A 23,683-nucleotide genomic window follows, 5' to 3' on the forward strand; every position below is an offset into this window, starting at 1 on the left:
AAATCGTGTTGGCACAAAAATCAAACCGATATCTAGTATAATGATCAAATATGAGAATATTACGCCAAAACATAAATACATTTTTTACACCTGGTCCCATTTTTCAGTGAGCTTGTTGGAAAATGAATTGGAATCAAATGGCAAGCACTAGCCAATCGAAATAGCTTACCAACTTTTTATTTGGCAAAATGGCTTCAAATCTATTAATGAAACCAACAGTATAAACACCCTATAGTAAGAAAATACATCGAGGCTCTTGGGCCACATCGCCTTCTTTGTGCCGAATGGGCCAATGGTGCGTCGCCAGTTATGCCTTTGCATCACCGGAGCAAACCAATCGTTGTTGATAGCGGACGAGAATTCATCAAGTCGATTCTCATGTTGGGCTAGTGCCATGAACACCGAAGGATCCAAGATCACAACCTTCAAAAGAGTTCACATACCTCATGACAAAGCAGGAGGTTGTACCAATGTTAGAGGCAATGGCGGAGCTTCATGGAGACCAACAGGGGCCATGCCCCCCCTTAATTTTTGCATCCATTGAAGAATTGGTTATATATTAGGCCTAACTAGTGTTTAAACTAGAGATTAGCCCATCCTTTCCTATTATTTTTCTCCCCTTCAAGTAATGCCCCCCTCTTGAATTATGCCCAAGCTCCGTCCCTGGTTAGAGGGAGTAGGACGGAGGGCCAAACTACAAAGGGAAGCCACCCATAGAGGACCGTAGGAATCTGCACCAACGAGCTATCTACCCGACATCGTCCAGATGTGGAGGCTCAAGGATACTTTATTTACCAGATCGCCGACATCACCACCACAAGCGAAGCGCATTGCGTAACCCTATGAAAAGCCTCAAAGCGTGGGGAGTAGAGCTCCATCTGGTAGACCGAGGCCTCCACCCACTCCCATCCAGACTAAGTTGGTAGAAGAGGTGAGAGGTGACGAGCTACCAGTGGAGGAGGGGTGGCGGTGCAATATCGCCCCCCCCCCCCGGCCCCCCAAATGCTATCTAGGGTTTAGAGAAGAAAGAACATTTCCAGTTGGTGTCTTTTGAAATAGTTTACCAACACAGTTGGCAGAATAATTTTTTGGCTCATGGGTGAACATGCACCTAGATAAACATTGAAATGGGTGAAATAGCAAAAATAAAAATAAAAATCAAACATATTGATTTTTTAACAAATGTACTCGAGTGTTCTACTCATGTGTGAAATTTCACGAAGAAATGACATGAGTGGTATTTTGAACAAAGAAGAGAAAATGTGTCCCAAAAAGCAATTTTTAGGTAGTTTGGTGGAGACGATATTGTTTTCCGCCCAAAACACTAAGAATGTCATTTCATCACGTGTATTCATATATAAGTAGAACACTCGACCACTGTTTGTGAAAAATAAATTCAGAAACGTTTGATGTTTTGCTATTTTTTAGATTTTTACTGTTCATTCAAGTGCGTGTTCTACTATGGACCCATGTTCACTGATGTAATTCCGTGATCCGTCAAGTCGGTTACGAACCACACGGAGTTCTATCCATTTTGCCAAAATTTTAAGAGGCAGAATGCTTATGAAGCAAACAATCTACCAACAAATTGGCAACCAACTTATAATTGGGCTAGTTGGGCTCAAACCTGATGGAGTCTCGCATATCACTCACACAGTTCATTCTGCTACTTGGTTTATCCCCTAAAAAAAAGTGTTCATTCTGCTACTCCACCGGTAAAGCATTTTTCTGTTAACCCAGGCCCACCGTACACTCTTCCAGAGCACGGTCGCCGTACGTATTCTCTCCATCAGATACGTACGCACGTAGACGGAATACGGCTCCATCAGGCACGCGCATGCCCGGGCCCACCGCCACATCCACTTGGCCGGGCCACCTGCATACGCACGACGCGATCGGTACCTACACATCGACGTCGACTGAACTTTTGTGATAGTATTATTTTTGTTCCCACCGAAACTCCCTCTACTGCATGGCACCGAAAAATGGCAATTTCCACGTTCCCGAGACTACCCTTGGCCACCCCACTGCGGAGCGGGGGTGTTTCGGACATTTGCCACCCTCCGCGAACCCTATAAAGCAGCCCCAACACGTGACACTGCAGGTACGCTCTCCCCGTTAGCCGAGTGGTGGTCAGCTAGCGAGCTGAGGCCACTCGTACGCGGTGGCATTCCCGTGAATACACGGGCGACGGCCGGCCGGGGATTTCGTCGCCGGAGAGTGTAGAGTAGATTGTACAGAGAGAATTGTTAGCTGTGTATCAGGGGAGAGATTAGAGACAGGGGAGGGGAGATCTAGAGAGAAGGGTCGGGAGGGGCCAAGATAGAGGGGAGGGTGCGCAGGAAGCTGATGAGGCTCTTGTCGTTCGTGCCCTGCGGCTGCCGTGCTGGACCCATCGACGACGCGCCGCCTGCGGATCAGCAGGCTGCTGCCACGACCACCGGCGCGGCGGCGAGGAGGAGGCGGAGGAGGGCCAGGTCGCTGGGCGGCTCGCCGCAGTGGAGGCCGGCGCTTGGGGACATCTATGAGGGTGTCGCGGTGGACGTGGGCAAGGCCGCAGCGGGTGGGCGCGTCGTCCCGGCCAGGCCCGGCAGGGTGGCCTCCAGGGTCCTGCCCCGCGCGCACAGCGACGAATACAGGTACGCGTCTCTCTTTCTACTAGTAGATCTTTGTGGTGCAAATAATCGAAGTTAACTGATTACATGGGTGTGAACGTGCGCAGGCACATCGAGACGGCGTCGTCGATGCCGGCGTTCGCGCCGACGGCGTTCCTGTTCTGATGACGGCGGTGGACCGGCGATGACGACCACGAAAACCAAGCAGCAGAATCGGAAATCTATATACAGATTGCTATTACTGTCTACGTATTGCAGGACTAAGGATCTGTACAGGGAATAAACCGGCTCCCCTGATGGCGAGCTGGATTAATTAATTAATCAACTACTCCTACTAGCCTATATGCGCGTCAGTGCGTGCCGCGTGTACGTAAGTGTGATGTGTGTGTATCTCGGCAGGGTACGGTTGCCCTGCACTGTACATGCATCACGTACCATGCATGCATGACCTTGTAAATCCTATGTCGAACTCATGGTGTAAATGTCATGTACATATATCTGAATCGCACCGAGCCTCTTTCTAGCCGCCGCCTCCTCCTCCAAAAAAAGCTAGGGTTCGTGCCTTTCGTCGGCTCCGTCGCAGGTCCGCCTCGTCTCCGGTGGCCCTAGGGCCATGGGGGCGTGGTGGATCTTGGCAAGGGCCGGCGGGAGGGCTCCGTTGTTAGTCGTTTCTTTAAATTTTGTTAGAGTTTGTGTCCTACTCAGGAAGACGAGACGGTGGCAGCTCCCTGAAGATGGAATAAATGTCTCCCCGCCTAGTCCCCGTTCCGATGGTGCGTCTAGCATCGTTGGTGGGCGTGTGGAGGTGTGTCTCCGGCGGATCTATCCTCGGTGGATTTGCTCGGATCTGGTTGTGGTTCGTCTATGTTCGTGTGTCTTCAGGTTGGATCCTTTCGATCTACGTTATTCTTCATCAGCGGCGGTTGCTGTTCTGGTGCGCTGATCCTACGGGGCCTTAGCACGACGACTTCCCGACTGTCTACTACAACAAGTTGTGCCCGACTCCGGCAAGGGAGGGGTGATGACGGCGGCGCGCCTTCGGCTCGTTTCAGTGATTGTAGTCGTCGCTAGGTGGTCTATGAATCTGGATGTAATTTTTATTATTTTCTAATGTTCGTTGTACTGCCGTGATGGAAAATGAATAGATTGAAAGTTTTCTCGCAAAAAAAAAATATACAGTACATCTTACGGAAACATGTATATAAATCAATCTGTGGGCGAATCCCTACACTCGTCAAGCCGAAAGGTTTTCCTCCTCCCCACAAGCGGACTCCAGCGCGACTATGATTTTCTTGCCTCCTGCCGGTGTCACAACCAATCTGCACTGTCTTGTGGCTTTAGAATCATGGTGGCGTGGTGCACTAATGGATCTAGGATTGGAGCAAGCTCCGGGTCCAAATTTTTTGTCATCACGAGAGAAAAATTTAACGTCCATCAGGCTATAGCTATCACAAAAGAATATCTTAAATATGGTTCAATTGCACCCAAAATTTAAAAAACTCAATGTTTAAAGATACAACAAAATAGATAAACAAATGACAAAAACTACGAAGAGTACGTGCAGTAAAAAGAGTACCAAATCAATGGCTTGCTTCATAAGTGTCTTCCATAACTTGATCAACGGAGAAAGAAGAGCCAACACCTTAGAGAAATCAAAAGCAAAATTTCATAAAAGAAGACATAAACATCAAGTGAAACAATTAACATTGTACAAAGTTGAAAACTTACTACTACGACGAGGCAAAATTCCTTTACGAGATCTATAGGATTGAAAGCGATATATAATAGCATCATCATCAACCTGTGCAAATATTTCTCGCTCAATATTGCAACCATGAAATAATTCAACCAATCATCACCCATCTTATTCCTTAACTCGGTCTTGATAATACTCATAGCTGAGAAAGCTCTTTCCACTGATGCGCTTGGAACATGCAAAATCAATGCCAACTCAATAAGACGACATACCAAAGGAAAGACCATGTGTCTATCAGTCTGAACCATCTTCACTGCAAGACTACCAAGGTCATTACAACTAACAAAACTTGAATCAGCTCTCATCAACAATGAAATTTTCAAGTTGGTTTCCAAGGACAAAAGAAATCTCATATGTGGAGAAGTCATCAACATACATCTCAGCAAGTTGAACAAGTTTGTCTTCATCAAATTTAGCAAATGAGTTCTTTGGATCAAGACAAGCAATCATCTCACCAATTGAGTAGATCTTTCAGCAAAGCGATGACTTCAACGGTCTTCGAGCCGCGATCCCATCATCATTCCCAACTTGTATCATGACTTCATTTCTCCTCTCCTTGTGAGCTCTCTGTAGTCCCTATATCGGTTTGCAAAACGACAACAATCGATCACTATCAAATACCCATGACATACATAAATTTTACAAATAGAATAACATTAACTTTGTATAACGATTATACCTTTACCTGGAGAACCGTTCTTTTTATCCACCAAATACTTCTTGCGGTTACGTTTCTAGTGTCCTTTCTGCTTGCAGTAGAAACATTCAGTCTCTTTAGAGGCTCCACCCTTGTCCTTCTTCCGAGACTCGGTCTTATCGGCTTCAGTAGATTTCTTCTTCTTGGACTTGCCCTTCTTCTTGAAACTAGTGGTCTTGTTGCCCATCAACACTGTTTTGTTCTTCTGCATTCCAGCTTCCGTAGTTTTGAGCATAGCAAACAACTCGTTTGCACTTTTCTCTGTCCCATTCATGTTGTAATTCATGATAAAGCCATTGTAAGATGGGGGGAGTAAAGCAAGCACAATATCTATACCAAGTGTTGGAGGAATTCCAAATTCCAGAGAAGTCAGTCTGTCAGCATAGCCAACAAGCTTTACTATATGCTCATGTAATGCCCTCGATGCGGCTATATCTCCTACGTGTCGAAGCACGACTTAGAGGCATAACCGCATTGAAAGCAATGTCGCAAGTAAGGTAATCTTCACAACAACCCATGTAAATAGATAAAAGGGGAAAAAGTACATAGTTGGCTTACACTCGCCACGTCACACAAATACATGAATAACATTACAATCATCCAATACACTCATGGTCCGACTATGGTACCAAATTAAAGATCAACCCCCACATGCGACACGGTCCCCGATCGCCCCAACTGGGCACCACTACTGATCATCTGGGAAAAACACGTAGTAACGGCGAGAGTCTTCATCGAACTCCCACTTGAGCTCAAGCGCATCGTCTGGAACGGTATCATCGCCCCATGCATCTGGTTTGGAAGTAATCTGTGAGTCACGGGGACTCAGCAATCTCGCACCCTCGCGATCAAGACTATTTAAGCTTTTAGGTAAAGGCAAGGTAATATGTGGAGCTGCAACAAGCGACTAGCATATATGGTGGCTAACCTGTTCGCAAAAGAGAGCGAGAAGAGAAGGCAAAAGCACGGTCGAACAACTATGATCAAGAAGTGATCCTAGAACAACCTACGTCAAGCATTACTCCAACACTGTGTTCACTTCCCGGACTCCGCCGAGAAGAGACCATCATGGTTGCACATGTGGTTGATTCATTTTAATTAAGTTAAGTTTCAAGTTATCTACAACCGGACATTAACAAATTCCCATCTGCCCATAACCGCGGGCACGACTTTCGAAAGTTCAAATCCCCGCAGGGGAGTCCCAACTTAGCCCATCACAAGCTCTCATGGTCAACGAAGGATATTCCTTCTCCCGAGACATTCCGATCAGACTCGGCATCCTGGTTACAAGACATCCTCGACAATGGTAAAACAAGTCCAGCAACACCGCCCGAATGTGCCGACAAATCCCGATAGGAGCTGCACATATATCGTTCTCAGGGCACACTCAGATGAGACATCCTACGAGTAAAACCAACCCTCAAGTTGCCCTGAGGTGGCCCCGCAGTCTACTCGGTCGGACCAACACTTAGAGGAGCGCTGGCCCAGGGGAGTTTAAATAAAGATGACCCTTGGGCTCCGGAAACCCAAGGGAAAAAGAGGCTAGGTGGCAAATGGTAAAACTAAGGTTGGGCATTGCTGGAGGAGTTTTATTCAAGGCGAACTGTCAAGGGGTTCCCACTATAACCCAACCGCGTAAGGAACGCAAAATCCGGGAACATAACACCGATATGACGGAAACTAGGGCGGCAAGAGTGGAACAAAACACTAGGAAAAAGGCCGAGCCTTCCACCCTTTACCAAGTATATAGATGCATTAAGATAAACAAGATAATATGGTGATATCCCAACAATAAACAATGTTCCAACAAGGAACGATCTCCAATCTTCACCTGCAACTAGCAACGCTATAAGAGGGGCTGAGCAAAGCGGTAACATAGCCAATCAACGGTTTGCTAGGACATGGTGGGTTAGAGGTTTGACATGGAAATTTGGGAGGCATGATGAGTAAGTGGTAGGAATCATAGCATATGCATAGCAAAAGAGCGAGCATCTAGCAAGCAAAGATAGAAGTGATTTCGAGGTATGATCATCTTGCCCGCAAAGTTGTCAGAGTTGACTTGATCCTCGTAAGCGAACTCAACGGGCTCCTCGTTCACAAACTCGTCTCCCGGCTCTACCAAAACAAGAACAACAAGCAAATGGAACACAATCAACCACGTGCAATGCTCAAACAACATGATGCAAACATGGTATAATATGCAGGATGCGGTATGCGATGCATATGTAAGATTTAACAAGGAATGATTGAACCTGGCCTCAACTTGGAAATCCAAGAGTGCCACTGGAAAGGTTAGGTGATTTCGGTTGAAATCGATATAAAGATCACCGGAATCGGATGCACGGTTTGGAAATGGCAAGCAAAACAAATATGGCACCGGTCTGCGATAATCAGCAAGTGACCAACTAAATGCATCAAGAAAATTATGCTACGGTACTCAAACATGACAACAAAATACATGGCAGGGATCCACTCATGATGCTTGACAAAAGATGAACACTGAGCTACGACTAATTCATCCAATAACAGGTTCAAACAAGCATGACAAAAGTGCAAATAATAATAGGTTTCAGACTTAGTAAAATTAACACAAGTATGGAATTTATCATCAGAAAGCACACTTTAGAGCATGAAAACTACAACCTACAGGAACTACAAGCTACTCAAAAGCACTTAACAAAAGTCACTTAGTGACCTTGATCCAAAAGGGATCAGAAAATACAATTGCAAGCATGTGAACATGGCAAAAACATAAACAAATCTCAGACTTTGTGAAAAACTGGAGCATGCAAATCAGTTAACGAGTAGGCATGTTTACGAGCTCAATGCACTCACTACAGAGCATGGCATGACAAACTAAGCATACACCCATCAAGAATACATGGCATAGGAGCTAGACATGGCAAGAACAACAACATAGCATGCACAGATCAATAGCAACATCCTCGGCAAAATCGCTAAACATGTCAATAATCTGCCAGGATTCACAATATAGCAAAAGTAGAGCTCGATTGACTCAAGCTAGGGTGCTTCATAAATGCAAACAAAGACATGGATGGATACAGCACCACAATATTAACAAAGCATCCTTACTGATCATCTTCAAAAGAGGCACAGATCACTAGGAAACAACATGAACATATGGCATAACAACAAAAACAGGACAAGGACTTAGAGAAATTCTAGGTCCCTGAAATCAGCATTACCGATTACTCTACTTTGCAAGCTTGTGCTAGTCACCACAAATATCACAAAAATACATGGCAAGCACCTATGTAAAGAAGGCATGGCATATGACAAAACACATGTAGAGCTCAGGATCATATCATGCACACATTAAACATGGCAAAAATGACAAAATACCATTTGATGAAACAGATCTGACAAATTCACCATATAGCCCTCTTCCAACAACATTTCGGGCATCAATATGAGCTCAAATGAAAATTATTCAATGAGATGAAATGATATACTCGTCGAGACGAACATTTTGATATGCTACATGCACAAACCGGAGCTACGGATGCAGAGTTATGACATGCCAAAGTTTGCAAAAAATTAGGGTTCGGGGATGAAAAAGTCAACCGAGGGGATTTGGATTTGGATCTGGCGTGTGACACTGTAGCGATGCACGCTTCCCGAAGCTCGCCGGGTTCGTCGCCGGAGACGACGGGACTTGCCGGAGATGGTCGTCGCCGACGTGGAGGGACGACGAGGCGACGCAGTGGAGCGATCCGGCGGGGCGGCGCTGGAGACCGGACGGCGGGGAGCGGCTGAGGCGGAGGAGGTCGGCGACGAGGTGCTTTACGGCGGAGGCGGTCAGCGGCTTCGGCGGCGGACGCGAGGAGCGGCGTCGTGGGCGACTCGAGGCGGGCGGCGCGCCCCGATGGGCCTGGAAGGCCCGATGCGGGCTCGCCCGGGCCGGAGGAGAGAGACGACGGCGGAGGGACAGGTGGCAGCCTCCTATTGGCGGCGGCGGTGCGTCCGGGCAGCGACGGACATGTCCGGCCGCGCAGAGAGGGATTTGATCTAGGTTTAGGGTAGGGAAGACCCGAAAATTTCGGGGGAGACGTAGTTTTATAGGTAGGAGGAGCTAGGAGACTCCAAATTGAGCACAGTTTGCAGCCACACGATCATGATCGAATGCTCTAGATGATGGATAGGTTTTTGGTGGGTTTTGGGCCAAATTGGAAGGGTGTTGGGCTGCAACACAAATGAGGCCTTCTCGGTCCCTCGGTTAACCGTTGGAGTATCAAACGAAGTCCAAATGGCGCGAAACTTGACAGGCGGTCTACCGGTAGTAAACCAAGGCCGCTTGGCAAGTCTCGGTCTAATCCGGAAATGTTTAACCCCCCCACACGAAAAGAGGTAGAAAGGGGCACCGGAGGAGATAGGAGCGCCGGAATGCAAAACGGACAACGGGGAAAATGCTCGGATGCATGAGATGAACACGTATGCAATGCAATGCACATGATGACATGATATGAGATGCATGAAAGGCAAAAACACACGGAGACAAAAAACCTGACATCGAGGAAATAAAACAACTTAGCGCCGGAAACGGCAAGAGTTGGAGTATAGATAAGGTAAATTACATCTGGGGTGTTACAACACTCCACCACTACGAAAGGATCTCGTCCCGAGATCTAGGACTGGAAAAATGCTGGGTACTCAGAAGGGAGGTGGTCCTCGCGTTCCTAGGTGGCTTCACGGTCGGAATGGTGTGACCACTTGACTTTGAGGAATTTGATTGACTTATTGCGAGTCTTGTGCTCAGTTTCTTCAAGAATAGCAACGGGGTGCTCATGATAAGAAAGGTCTTCTTGGAGATCAATGTCTTCGAAGTTGACGGTGCGGTCAGGGGTCTTGAAGCACTTGCGGAGCTGAGAGACATGGAATACGTCATGCACATTTGCAAAGTTTGAGGGAAGCTCGAGTTGATAGGAGAGATCGTCTCTCTTACTGACGAGCTTGAAAGGACCCACGTATCTAGGGGCAAGCTTCCCTTTGATACCGAAGCGACGAGTACCTTTCATTGGAGAGACGCGGAGGTAAACATGGTCTCCGATCTCGAAAGCCAAATCATGATGCTTACTATCATAGTAGTTCTTCTGGCGTGATTGCGCTGCTTTGAGGTTATCACGAATGACTTTGCACATCTCTTCTGCCTCTGTGATCAAGTCATTTCCCAGAAGTTGACGTTCACCGGTCTCTGACTAGTTAAGAGTACGACACTTCCTGCCATAGAGAATTTCAAATGCGGCCTTGCCCGGACTCGCTTGGAAGTTGTTGTTGTAGGAGAACTCGGCATATGGAAGACAATCTTCCCATTTCATACTGAAGGAGATAACGCAAGCCCTGAGCATATCTTCCAGAATCTTATTGACACGCTCGACTTGACCGCTAGTTTGAGGATGAAAAGCTGTGCTGAAACGGATGTTGGTGCCCATGGCCTTCTGAAAAGAATCCCAAAACTTCGAGGTTAAAATGCTGCCACGATCTGAAGAAATCAACTGCGGAATACCGTGCAGAGAGACAATCCGAGAGGTATAAAGCTCTGCCAATTGAGCTGCTGTGATAGACTCTTTGATAGGCAGGAAATGAGCCACTTTACTGAGTTTGTCGATGACAACGAATATAACATCATTGCCATGCTTGGACTTTGGAAACCCAGTCACGAAATCCATCTCAGTGTGGTCAAACTTCCATTCTGGAATGGCAAGAGGTTGGAGGAGACTAGCTGGTCGTTGGTGTTCTGCCTTCACTCTTTTTCAGACATCACATTCATTCACGAACTGAGCAATCTCACGCTTCATTCGAGTCCACCAATACGCCTGCTTGAGGTCCTGGTACATCTTTGTACTCCCAGGGTGGATGGAGAGGAGAGAATTGTGAGCCTCGTTCATAATGACTTCACGAAGGTCACCTTTAGGCACCACAATGCGATCCTCGAAGAAGAGAGTATCCTTGTCATCAAGGCGATATCACTTGTACTTGGGTTGACTCTTGGCAATCCCAATCTTCACCTTCTTCACCATAGCATCAAGAAGTTGAGCCTCGCGAATCTGATCTTCCAAAGTAGGAGAGACTTGAAGGTTGGCGAGGAAACCTTGAGGAACAACTTGCAGATTGAGTTTGCGGAAAGCTTCACAAAGCTCGGGTTGGTAAGGCTTGAGAATCAGACTGTTGCAGTAAGCCTTTCTTCTCAATGTGTCAGCAATTACATTGGCCTTGCCTGGAGTATATTCGATACTCGGATTATACTCTTGAATCATTTCGACCCAACGGGTCTGCCTGAGGTTGAGATTAGGCTGAGTGAAGATGTACTTGAGACTCTTGTGGTCAGTGAAGATGTCCACTTTTCTTCCCAATAAGAGATGTCTCCAAGTCAAAAGAGCATGCACAACTGCCGCCAACTCGAGGTCATGAGTGGGGTAGTTCTTCTCGTTGGGCTTCAACTGACGAGAAGTATAAGCCACAACTTTCTTCTCTTGCATCAACACTGCACCAAGACCTTGAAGAGAGGCATCGCAGAAGACCTCGAACGGTTTGGATTCGTCAGGAGGAGTCAGAACTGGAGCAGTGACTAATTTCTCTTTCAGGGTGTTGAAAGCGATGTCACATTCCGGAGACCAAACGTACTTCATGTGCTTCTGGAGAAGGTTTGAAAGAGGCTTCGTGATCTTTGAAAAGTTTTCAACGAACCTTCGACAATAGCTTGCGAGACCAAGGAAGCTGCGGAGTTGCTTCACGTTCTGAGGTGGTTCCCAATTCACAATTGCAGACACCTTCTGAGGATTCACCGCTATGCCCTTGGCAGAGATGATATGCCCAAGGTAGAGAACCTCATCGAGCCAAAACTCGCACTTTGAAAACTTGGCATAGAACTGATGTTCTCTGAGCTTATCGAGCACCAAACGCAAGTGCTTGGCATGATCTTCCTTGTTCTTGGAAAAGACCAAAATGTCATCGAGGTAGACCAAGATGAAGTCATTTGTGTAGGGGTTGAATATGAAGTTCATCATGCGAGAGAAAGTCGGAGGAGCGTTGACGAGGCCAAAAGACATGACAGTGTATTCATATGAACCATAGCTTGTTCTGAACGCCGTCTTGGGGATATCTTGCTCACGAATTCGAATCTGGTGATAGCCCATACGGAGATCAAGCTTGGAGAATACTTGAGCACCTTTGAGTTGTTCAAACAGCTCGTTGATGTTGGGAAGTGGGTACTTGTTCTTTATAGTCTTCTTGTTCAATGGACGGTAGTCAACACAAAGTCGGTCCGTTCCATCCTTCTTCTTCACAAAAAGAACTCCACAACCCCACGGAGAAGAACTAGGTCGGATGAGACTCATACGCTCTTGTTCATCGAGTTGTTTCTTCAGCTCCTTCAACTCTTTGGGTCCCAGCTTGTAAGGACGTTTGCAAACAGGTTCCATACCAGGCTCAAGATCAATGACAAATTCAACTGGCCGGTGCGGAGGCATTCCTGGAAGCTCTTCTGGAAAGACGTCTTTATATTCGCAAACGACTGGAATTTGAGAGATGGCATCCAGTTCATCCTTCTCATTGAGAGAAAACAGACGGATGGTATCATCACGAGCGGCAAAGACAATTACATCCTCAGACGAATGAGTCAATTGAATCTGCCTGGCAGCACAATCAAGATGAGCCTTGTGCTTAGAAAGCCAATCCATTCCGAGAATAAGATCAATATCCGAGTTACCAAGTACCACTGGAGAGGACATAAACTTGTAGTCGCCCAACGTGATAGAGACATCGGGAGCAACCAAACTAGAAGTCAAAAGCTTGCCAGGAGAAACAACTTGCATGACTTTGGGCATAACCTCAGTATCAACATTGTGCTTCGATGCAAATGGGAATGACAAGAAAGAATGCGATGCACCAGTGTCAAAAAGTACTTTTGCAGGAACATCGTTAACAGGAAGGTTACCCATAATGATATCTGACGAGTCCTCTGCCTGAGCTGCATTCATCAAGTTGACCTTGGCGTGCTTGGGGTTATGCTTGACCACAGCTGTACTTGCCGATCTCACAGGAGGAGGGAGACGCCTCTGATTGAAGCATTTGTTGGCATAGTGACCCTTTTGTTGGCACTTGTTGCACGTGACCTCCGAGAGCGGACGGTGATACGGAGCACTTGATCTTGGAGCTTGAGACGAAGTCTTGTTCTGAAAGCCAGGGTTGGGTGGGTGGGAAGATCCACTACCACCTTTGCTCTTCTGCTGATAAGGCTGACGGAACGGAGGAGGAGGAAGCCAATACTTTTGCTGCTTAGCCACTTGAGTTGAGGAAGAAGGAGTAGCATCTCTGACTCGCTTCTTGGAAGCATCGCACTTCAGTTGAGCAGTCTCTTGCTTCATTGCCATGTTGTAAAACTCATCGTACCTCTTGGGCTCAAAGAGGATGAGAGCTAGCTGGATTTCTTCTCTGAGACCACCCCTGAACAGGTAAATCATGCTCTTCTCGTCAGGGACGTCTTGCTTAGCAAAACGGGCAAGCTTTTGAAACATTTTGTTGTACTCGTAAACAGACATAGTGCCTTGCTTCAGGTTGCGGAATTCCTCACGCTTGCTTTCAACCACACTCTGAGGAATATCATGAGCTTTGAAGTCTTGACGGAATTCATCCCAGGTAATCACACAGCCTCCTTTGGAATCTTTGTACTGCTGAAACCATTCTGTAGCTTGGTCTTTGAGTTGGAAGGAGGCGAACTTGACAAAGTCCTCAAGCCTGACGTTACTGCACTTGAAATGCTTGCATATGTCCACGAGCCAATCATCAGCGTCTGTTGCCTCAACACAATTGCTGAAGGTCTTTGGCTGGTTAGCAAGGAACTGGTTGAGTGTAGCAAACTGATTCTGATTGTTGCCATGGCCCTGGTTCCCTTGGTTGTGCTCTTGAAGAAGTTGCATGATCAGCTGCGTGTTTGCATTGGTAGCGGCCATCACAACTTGCCATGCCTCCGGAGGTGGAGGTGGAGGTGGCGGGTCAGGATTCGGAGTCGTGCGTGTTGGAGGAGCCATCCTGAAGAGGTTGACATCCATTAGCAACTTGATAGACAAATATTGAAGTTGAATCAAACGGGTTAAATTGCAACATAAAGTCTTCACATCCGAACAAAATGAACGAATGCATTCCAATTGAAATGGTCACATATCCATAAATTGAGAAGCCACTTAGAATTGAGGTAGAAGAAAAACAACAAGGTACGGACAAGAACGAATACTTGGTGAGGATTACCCAATCCCAAACCAAATATCCGCGGAAGAAGAACTAGAACTACAAGAATTCCCACCTATGAAACTCCCGAACCTTTCCGGTTATGCAATCAGGTGTTGGGGATACAGGGGAAGCATAATATCTTACCCAAATCTAGCAAATCCTACATCCAGCTGTATCCATCCTTCAACACATAACCGAGAAACCTTCGGAAATCATTTACCTCAACCTTCGAAAAGCATACGTTATACGAGTTATGGCAATACTCCCGAACTCCCGCCCCAGTACTGGGTGGCGTCGAGGTTATCTCACCAACAACTACATAAAAGAGATTTTCGATGTCGACGAAACTCATGTATTCCAGAATCTCAACGATAAAATTGTGACGACAACACCTCGGAGCTCAACTCCCCGGGACACTGCCACAACCCCGAAATGACAGGAGGCACCAAGAACAATGTTCTCGTCACAAATCGATCAGAACGATTGCAAGATACCCGCGTGATCCTAAATTTTTTAGTGAAATTTGAGAAGAGAAGAGTCAAAACTCTACGTCAGGATGCCTTACCAGAGCGATGAAGGGACTGGGGAGTAAAAAGAATTCCTAAACTCTCCGATATATATAATCCTAAATGACTCAAAACATTTTTCTAGACTCAACAACGCCAACGATTCGATCAAGCAGGGGGCTCCTAAGGTCGGGGAAGGCTCTGATTCCCAATATGTAACGCCCTCGATGTGGCTATATCTCCTACATGTCGAAGCACGACTTAGAGGCATAACCGCATTGAAAGCAATGTCGCAAGTAAGGTAATCTTCACAACAACCCATGTAAATAGATAAAAGCGGAAAATGTACATAGTTGGCTTACACTCGCCACGTCACACAAATACATGAATAACATTACAATCATCCAATACACTCATGGTTCGACTACGGTACCAAATTAAAGATCAACCCCCACATGCGACACGGTCCCCGATCGCCCCAACTGGGCACCACTATTGATCATCTGGGAAATACACGTAGTAACAGCGAGAGTCTTCATCAAACTCCCACTTGAGCTCAAGCGCATCATCTGGAACGGTATCATCGGCCCCTGCATCTGGTTTGGAAGTAATCTATGAGTCACGGGGACTCAGCAATCTCGCACCCTCGCGATCAAGACTATTTAAGCTTTTAGGTAAAGGCAAGGTAATATGTGGAGCTGCAGCAAGCGACTAGCATATATGGTGGCTAACCTGTTCGCAAAAGAGAGCGAGAAGAGAAGGCAAAAGCACGGTCGAACAACTATGATCAAGAAGTGATCCTAGAACAACCTACGTCAAGCATTACTCCAACACCGTGTTCACTTCCCGGACTCCGCCGAGAAGAGACCATCACGGTTACACACACGGTTGATTCATTTTAATCAAGTTAAGTTTCAAGTTATCTACAACCAGACATTAACAAATTCCCACCTGCCCATAACCGCAGGCACGGCTTTCGAAAGTTCAAATCCCTGCAGGGGAGTTCCAACTTAGCCCATCACAAGCTCTCATGGTCAACGAAGGATATTCCTTCTCATGAGACATTCCGATCAGACTCGGCATCCCGGTTACAAGACATCCTCGACAATGGTAAAACAAGTCCAGCAACACCGCCCGAATGTGCCGACAAATCCCGATAGGAGCTGCACATATCTCGTTCTTAGGGCACACTCAGATGAGACATCCTACGAGTAAAACCAACCCTCAAGTTGCCCTGAGGTGGCCCCGCAGTCTACTCGGTCGGACCAACACTTAGAGGAGCGCTGGCCCAGGGGAGTTTAAATAAAGATGACCCTTGGGCTCCGGAAACCCAAGGGAAAAAGAGGCTAGGTGGCAAATGGTAAAACCAAGGTTGGGCATTGCTGGAGGAGTTTTATTCAAGGCGAACTGTCAAGGGGTTCCCACTATAACCCAACCGCGTAAGGAACGCAAAATCCGGGAACATAACACCGATATGACGGAAACTAGGGCGGCAAGAGTGGAACAAAACACTAGGAAAAAGGCCGAGCCTTCCACCCTTTACCAAGTATATAGATGCATTAAGATAAACAAGATAATATGGTGATATCCCAACAATAAACAATGTTCCAACAAGGAACGATCTCCAATCTTCACCTGCAACTAGCAACGCTATAAGAGGGGCTGAGCAAAGCGGTAACATAGCAAATCAACGGTTTGCTAGGACATGGTGGGTTAGAGGTTTGACATGGAAATTTGGGAGGCATGATGAGCAAGTGGTAGGCATCGTAGCATAGGCATAGCAAAAGAGCGAGCATCTAGCAAGCAAAGATAGAAGTGATTTCGAGGATATGATCATCTTGCCTGCAAAGTTGTCAGAGTTGACTTGATCCTCGTAAGCGAACTCAACGGGCTCCTCGTTCACGAACTCGTCTCTCGGCTCTACCCAAACAAGAACAACAAGCAAACGGAACACAATCAACCATGTGCAATGCTCAAACAACATGATGCAAACATGGTATGATATGCAGGATGCGGTATGCGATGCAAATGCAAGATTTGACAAGGAATGATTGAACCTGGCCTCAACCTGGAAATCCAAGAGTGCCACTGGAAAGGTGAGGTGATTTCAGTTGAAATCGATATAAAGATCACCGGAATCGGATGCACGGTTTGGAAATGGTAAGCAAAACAAATGGCACCGGTCTGCGATAATCAGCAAGTGACCAACTAAATGCATCAAGAAAAATACGCTACAGCACTCAAACATGACAACAAAATACATGGCAGGGATCCACTCATGATGCTTGACAAAAGATGAACACTGAGCTACGGCTAATTCATCCAATGACAGGTTCGAACAAGTATGGCAAAAGTGCAAATGATAACAGATTTCAGACTTAGTGAAATTAACACAAGTCTGAAATTTATCATCAGGAAGCACACTTTAGAGCATGAAAACTACAAGCTACAGGAACTTAACATGGCAAATCAAGGCATGGCATGAAGCTACTCAAAGCACTTAACAAAAGTCACTTAGTGACCTTGAGCCAAAAGGGATCAGAAAATACAATTGCAAGCATGTGAGCATGGCAAAAACATAAACATATCTCAGACTTTGTGAAAAACTGGAGCATGCAAATCAGTTAACGAGTAGGCATGTTTACGAGCTCGATGCACTCACTACAGAGCATGGCATGACAAACTAACCATACACCCATCAAAAATACATGGCATAGGAGCTAGACATGGCAGGAACAACAACATAGCATGCACGGATCAATAGCAACATCCTCGGCAAAATCGATAAACATGTCAACAATCTGCCAGGATTCACAATATAGCAAAAGTAGAGCTCGATTGACTCAAGCTAGGTTGCTCCATAAATGCAAAAAAGACATGGATGGATAGAGCACCGCAATGTTAACAAAATATACTTACTGATCATCCTCAAAAGAGGCACGGATCACTAGGAAACAACATGAACATATGGCATAACAACAAAAACAGGACAAGGACTTAGAGAAATTCCAAGTCCCTGAAATCAGCATTACCGATTACTCTACTTTGCAAGCTTGTGCTAGTCACCACAAATATCACAAAAATACATGGCAAGCACCTCTGTAAAGATGGCATGGCATATGACAAAACACATGTAGAGCTCAGAATCATATCATGCACACATTAAACATGGGAAAAATGACAAAAAGCCATTTGATGAAACAGATCTGACAAATTCACCACATAGCCCTCTTCCAATAGCATTTCGGGCATCAAGATGAGCTCAAATGAAAATGATGCAATGAGTTGAAATGATTTACTCGTCGAGATGAACATTTTGATATGCTACACGCACAAATCGGAGCTATGGATGCGGAGTTATGACATGCCAAAGTTTACAAAAAATTAGGGTTCGGGGATGAAAAAGTCAACCGAGGGGATTTGGATCTGGATCTGGCGCGTGACACTATAGCGATGCACGCTTCCCGAAGCTCACCGGGTTCGTCGCCGGAGACGACGGGACTTGCCGGAGATGGTCGTCGCCGGCGTGGAGGGACGGCGAGGCGACGCGGCGGAGGGCGGCGCGGCGGAGCGGTCCGGCGGGGCGGCGCTGTAGACCGGACGGCGGGGAGCGGCCTAGGTGGAGGGGGTTGGCGACGAGGTGCACCGCGGCGGAGGCGGTCGGTAGCTTCGGCGGCGGACGTGAGGAGCGGTGTCGGGGGCGACCCGAGGCGGGCGGCGCGCCCCGATGGGCCTGGAGGGCCCGGTGAGGGCTTGCCTGGGCCGGAGGAGAGAGATGGCGGCGGAGGGATAGGTGGCGGCCTCCTATTGGCGGCGGCGATGCATCCGGGCGGCGACGGACATGTCCGGCCGCGCAGAGAGGGATTTGATCTAGGTTTAGGGTAGGGAAGACCCGAAAATTTCGGGGGAGACCTAGTTTTATAGGTAGGAGGAGCTAGGAGACTCCAAATTGAGCACGGTTTGCGGCCACGCGATTGTGACCGAACGCTCTAGATGATGGAAAGGTTTTTGGTGGGTTTTGGGCCAAATTGGAAGGGTGTTGGGCTGCAACACAAACGAGGCCTTCTCGGTCCCTCGGTTAACCGTTGGAGTATCAAACGAAGTACAAATGGCGCGAAACTTGACAGGCGGTCTACCAGTAGTAAACCAAGGCCGCTTGGCAAGTCTCGGTCCTATCCAGAAATGTTTAACCCCCACACATGAAAAGAGGTAGAAAGGGGCATCGGAGGAGATAGGAGCGCCGGAATGCAAAACGGACAACGGGGAAAATGCTCGGATGCATGAGACGAACACGTATGCAATGCAATGCACATGATGACATGATATGAGATGCATGACAAAGGAAAAAACACACGGAGACAAAAAATAACGACATCGAGGAAATAAAATAACTTAGCGCCGAAAACGGCAAGAGTTGGAGTACAGATAAGGTAAATTACATCCGGGGTGTTACAGCTCACTCACTGAGGAACCCTCTTTCATCTTGCATTCAATCAAGGCCTTGGTTAATTCAAAATGTTTGGTCCTTGCCTATTTCTTGTATAGAACTTCCAGTGATCCAATTATAAATTGAGTAGTAGATTGTTCAAAACGCTTCTATAGTTCAGGATCCATGCAAGTCAACATGAGGCACTGGACTATGGCTTGCAAGATCAGATCTAGACCATAAATATAATGGTGAAAACATAAACGGTTCATATCTGAAATCATGGCACTCGAGACCTAGTGACAAGCATTAAGCATAGCAAAGTCATAGCAACATCAATCTTAGAACATAGTGGATACTAGGGATCAAGCCCTAACAAAACTAACTCGATTACATGATGAATCTCATCTAGCTTCTCAGCATGCAGCGAGCCTACGAAGGAATTACTCACTCTCGGCGGTGAGTATCATGAAATTTGTGATGTGGGATGGTTGGTGATGACGAAGACCGAAGATCCCCCTCTCTGGAGCCCCGAACGGGCTCCAGATCTGGCCTCCTGATGAAGAACAGGAGGTGGCGGTGGCTCCATATCGTAAAAGGTGATGAAACTTCCTCTCCTATTTTTTCTGGAAAATAGGATTTTATAGCGTCGGAATTAGGGTCAGCGGGGCCTCGAGGGCCCCACTACCCACTAGGGCGCGCCAGAGGGGGTGGCCCGCCCTGGTGTCTTGTGGGCAGCCAGGCCCCCTCCAGTGGGTCTTGGTTCCAGTATTTTTTATTTATTGCAAAAATAATTCTCCAAAAAGTTTCGTCCAAATTAGAGAACTTTTATTTCTGCACACAACAACACCATGGTAATTCTGCTGAAAACAGTGTCAGTCCGGGTTAGCATCGTTTAAATCATGCAAATTAGGGTCCAAAACAAGAGCAAAAGCGTTTGGAAAAGTAGATGCGATGGAGATGTATCAACTCCCCCAAGCTTAACCCATTGCTTTGTTGGGGAACGTAGTAATTTCAAAAAATTTCCTACGCACACGCAAGATCATGGTGATGCATAGCAACGAGAGGGGAGAGTGTTGTCCATGTACCCTCGTAGACCGTAAGTGGAAGCGTTAGCACAACGCGGTTGATGTAGTTGTACGTCTTCATGATCCGACCTATCAAGTACCGAACGCATGACACCTCCGAGTTCAACACACGTTCAGCCCGATGACGTCCCTCGAACTCCGATCCAACCGAGTGTTGAGGGAGAGTTTCGTTAGCACGACGGCGTGGTGACGATGTTGATGATCTACTGACGCAGGGCTTCGCCTAAGCACCGCTACAGTATTATCGAGGTGGACTATGGCGGAAGGGGGCACCGCACACGGCTAAGAGATCAATGATCAATTGTTGTGTCTCTAGGGTGCCCCCTGCCCCTGTATATAAAGGAGCAGGGGGGGTGCGGCCGGCCATAGGAAGAGGCGCGCAGGAGGAGTCCTACTCCTACCGGGAGTAGGACTCCCCTCCTTTTTCCTAGTTGGATTAGGACTTGGGGGGGGGGGGAAGGAGTGGAGGAGAAGGAAGGAAGGGGGGCGCCGCCCCCCTCTCCTTGTCCTATTCGGACTAGGGGGAGGGGCGCGCGGCCAGCCCTTGCCTCCTCTTCTCTCTTCCACCTAGGCCCACTAAGGCCCATTTGATTCCCGGGGGTTCCGGTAACCTCCCGGTACTCTGGTAAAATCACTATTTCACCCGGAACACTTTCAATATCCAAACATAGGCTTCCAATATATCAATATTCATGTCTCGACCATTTAGAGACTCCTCGTCATGTCCGTGATCACATCCGGGACTCCGAACAACCTTCGGTACATTAAAACATATAAACTCATAATATAACTGTCATCGTAACGTTAAGCGTGCGGACCCTACAGGTTCAAGAACTATGTAGACATGACCGAGACACGTCTCCGGTCAATAACCAATAGCGGAACCTGGATGCTCATATTGGCTCCTACATATTCTACGAAGATCTTTATCGGTCAGACCACATAACAACATACATTGTTCCCTTTGTCATCGGTATGTTACTTGCCCGAGATTCGATCGTCGGTATCTCAATACCTAGTTTAATCTCGTTACCGGCAAGTCTCTTTACTCGTTTCGTAATACATCATCCCGCAACTAACTCATTAGTTGCAATGCTTGCAAGGCTTAAGTGATGTGCATTACCGAGAGGGCCCAGAGATACCTCTTCGACAATCGGAGTGACAAATCCTAATCTCGAAATACGCCGACCCAACAAGTACCTTCGTAGACACCTGTAGAGTACCTTTATAATCACCCAGTTACGTTGTGACGTTTGGTAGCACACAAAGTGTTCCTCCGGTAAACGGGAGTTGCATAATCTCATAGTCATAGGAACATGTATAAGTCATGAAGAAAGCAATAACAACATACTAAACGATCGTGTGCTAAGCTAACCGAATGGGTCATGTCAATCACATCATTCTCCTAATGATTTGATCCCGTTAATCAAATGACAACCCATGTCAATGGCTAGGAAACTTAACCATCTTTGATCAATGAGCTAGTCAAGTAGAGGCATACTAGTGACACTCTGTTTGTCTATGTATTCACACATGTATTATGTTTCCGGTTAATACAATTCTAGCATGAATAATAAACATTTATCATGATATAAGGAAATAAATAATAACTTTATTATTGCCCCTAGGGCATATTTCCTTCATTCTCCCACTTGCATTAGAGTCAATAATCTAGATTACACAGTAATGATTCTAACACCCATGGAGCCTTGGTGCTGATCATGTTTTGCTCGTGGAAGAGGCTTAGTCAATGGGTCTGCAATATTCAAATCCGTATGTATCTTGCAAATTTCTGTGTCTCCCACCTAGACTAGATCCCGGATGGAATTGAAGCATCTCTTGATGTGCTTGGTTCTCTTGTGAATTCTGGATTCCTTCGCTAAGGCAATTGCTCCAGTATTGTCACAAAAGATTTTCATTGGACCCGATGCACTAGGTATGACACCTAGATCAGATATGAACTCCTTCATCCAGACTCGAAGCATCTATGTACTCCGCTTCACATGTAGATCCCGCCACGACGCTTTGTTTAGAACTGCACCAACTGACAGCTCCACCGTTCAATGTAAACACATATCTGGTTTGCGATTTAGAATCGTCCGGATCAGTGTCGAAGCTTGCATCAACGTAACCATTTACGATGAGTTCTTTGTCACCTCCATAAACGAGAAACATATCCTTAGTCCTTTTTAGGTACTTCATGATGTTCTTGACCGCTGTCCGGTGATCCACTCCTGGATTACTTTGGTACCTCCCTGCTAGACTTATAGCAAGGCACACATCAGGTCTGGTACACAACATTGCATACATGATAGAGCCTATGGCTGAAGCATATGGAACATCTTTCATTTTCTCTCTATCTTCTGCAGTGGTCGGGCATTGAGTCTTACTCAACTTCACACCTTGTAACACAGGCAAGAACCCTTTCTTTGCTTGATCCATTTTGAACTTCTTCAAAACTTTGTCAAGGTATGTGCTTTGTGAAAGTCCAATTAAGCGTCTTGATCTATCTCTATAGATCTTTATGCCCAATATATAAGCAGCTTCACTGAGGTCTTTCATTGAAAAACTCTTATTCAAGTATCTCTTTATGCTACCCAGAAATTCTATATCATTTCCAATCAGCAATATGTCATCCACATATAATATCAGAAATGCTACAGATCTCCCACTCACTTTCTTGTAAATACAGGCTTCTCCAAAAGTCTGTATAAAACCAAATGCTTTGATCACACTATCAAAGCGTTTATTCCAACTCCGAGAGGCTTGCACTAGTCCATAAATGGATCGCTGGAGCTTGCACACTTTGTTAGCTCCCTTTGGATCGACAAAACCTTCCGGTTGCATCATATACAACTCTTCTTCCAGAAATCCATTCAAGAATGCAGTTTTGACATCCATCTGCCATATTTCATAATAATAAAACGCGGCAATTGCTAACATGATTCGGACAGACTTAAGCATCGCTACAGGTGAGAAGGTCTCATCGTAGTCAATCCCTTGAACTTGTCGAAAACCTTTCGCAACAAGTCAAGCTTTGTAGATAGTAACATTACCGCCAGCGTCAGTCTTCTTCTTGAAGATCCATTTATTCTCAATTGCTTGCCGATCAACGGGCAAGTCAACCAAAGTCCACACTTTGTTCTCATACATGGATCCCATCTCAGATTTCATGGCTTCAAGCCATTTTGCGGAATCTGGGCTCACCATCGCTTCTTCATAGTTCGCAGGTTCATCATGATCTAGTAGCATGACTTCCAGAACAGGATTACCGTACTACACTGGTGCGGATCTTACTCTGGTTGATCTACGAAGATCAGTAGCAACTTGATCTGACGTTTCATGATCA

The 23,683-nt window shown here is 46.4% G+C and overlaps 1 protein-coding gene across 1 annotated transcript; it reads left to right on the forward strand.

The window, feature by feature from the left end:
- Positions 1-2,103: 2,103 nt before the first annotated feature.
- Positions 2,104-3,140, forward strand: LOC123147427 (uncharacterized). Its single transcript, XM_044566673.1, has 2 exons — positions 2,104-2,639; positions 2,723-3,140. The coding sequence occupies exons 1-2, from the start codon at positions 2,350-2,352 to the stop codon at positions 2,778-2,780; spliced, it is 348 nt and encodes a 115-aa protein (XP_044422608.1). The 5' UTR covers positions 2,104-2,349; the 3' UTR covers positions 2,781-3,140.
- The last annotated feature ends 20,543 nt before the right edge of the window (positions 3,141-23,683 follow it).

This window comes from Triticum aestivum, chromosome 7A (assembly GCF_018294505.1).
Source record: "Triticum aestivum cultivar Chinese Spring chromosome 7A, IWGSC CS RefSeq v2.1, whole genome shotgun sequence".
Taxonomy (NCBI): domain Eukaryota; kingdom Viridiplantae; phylum Streptophyta; class Magnoliopsida; order Poales; family Poaceae; genus Triticum; species Triticum aestivum.

Coding starts and splice junctions, on each gene's coding strand:
- LOC123147427 (XM_044566673.1), top strand. CDS start 2,350: ATGAGGCTCTTGTCGTTCGTGCCCTGCGGCTGCCGTGCTGGACCCATC. Junction 2,640..2,722: donor GCGCACAGCGACGAATACAG/GTACGCGTCTCT, acceptor GAACGTGCGCAG/GCACATCGAGACGGCGTCGT.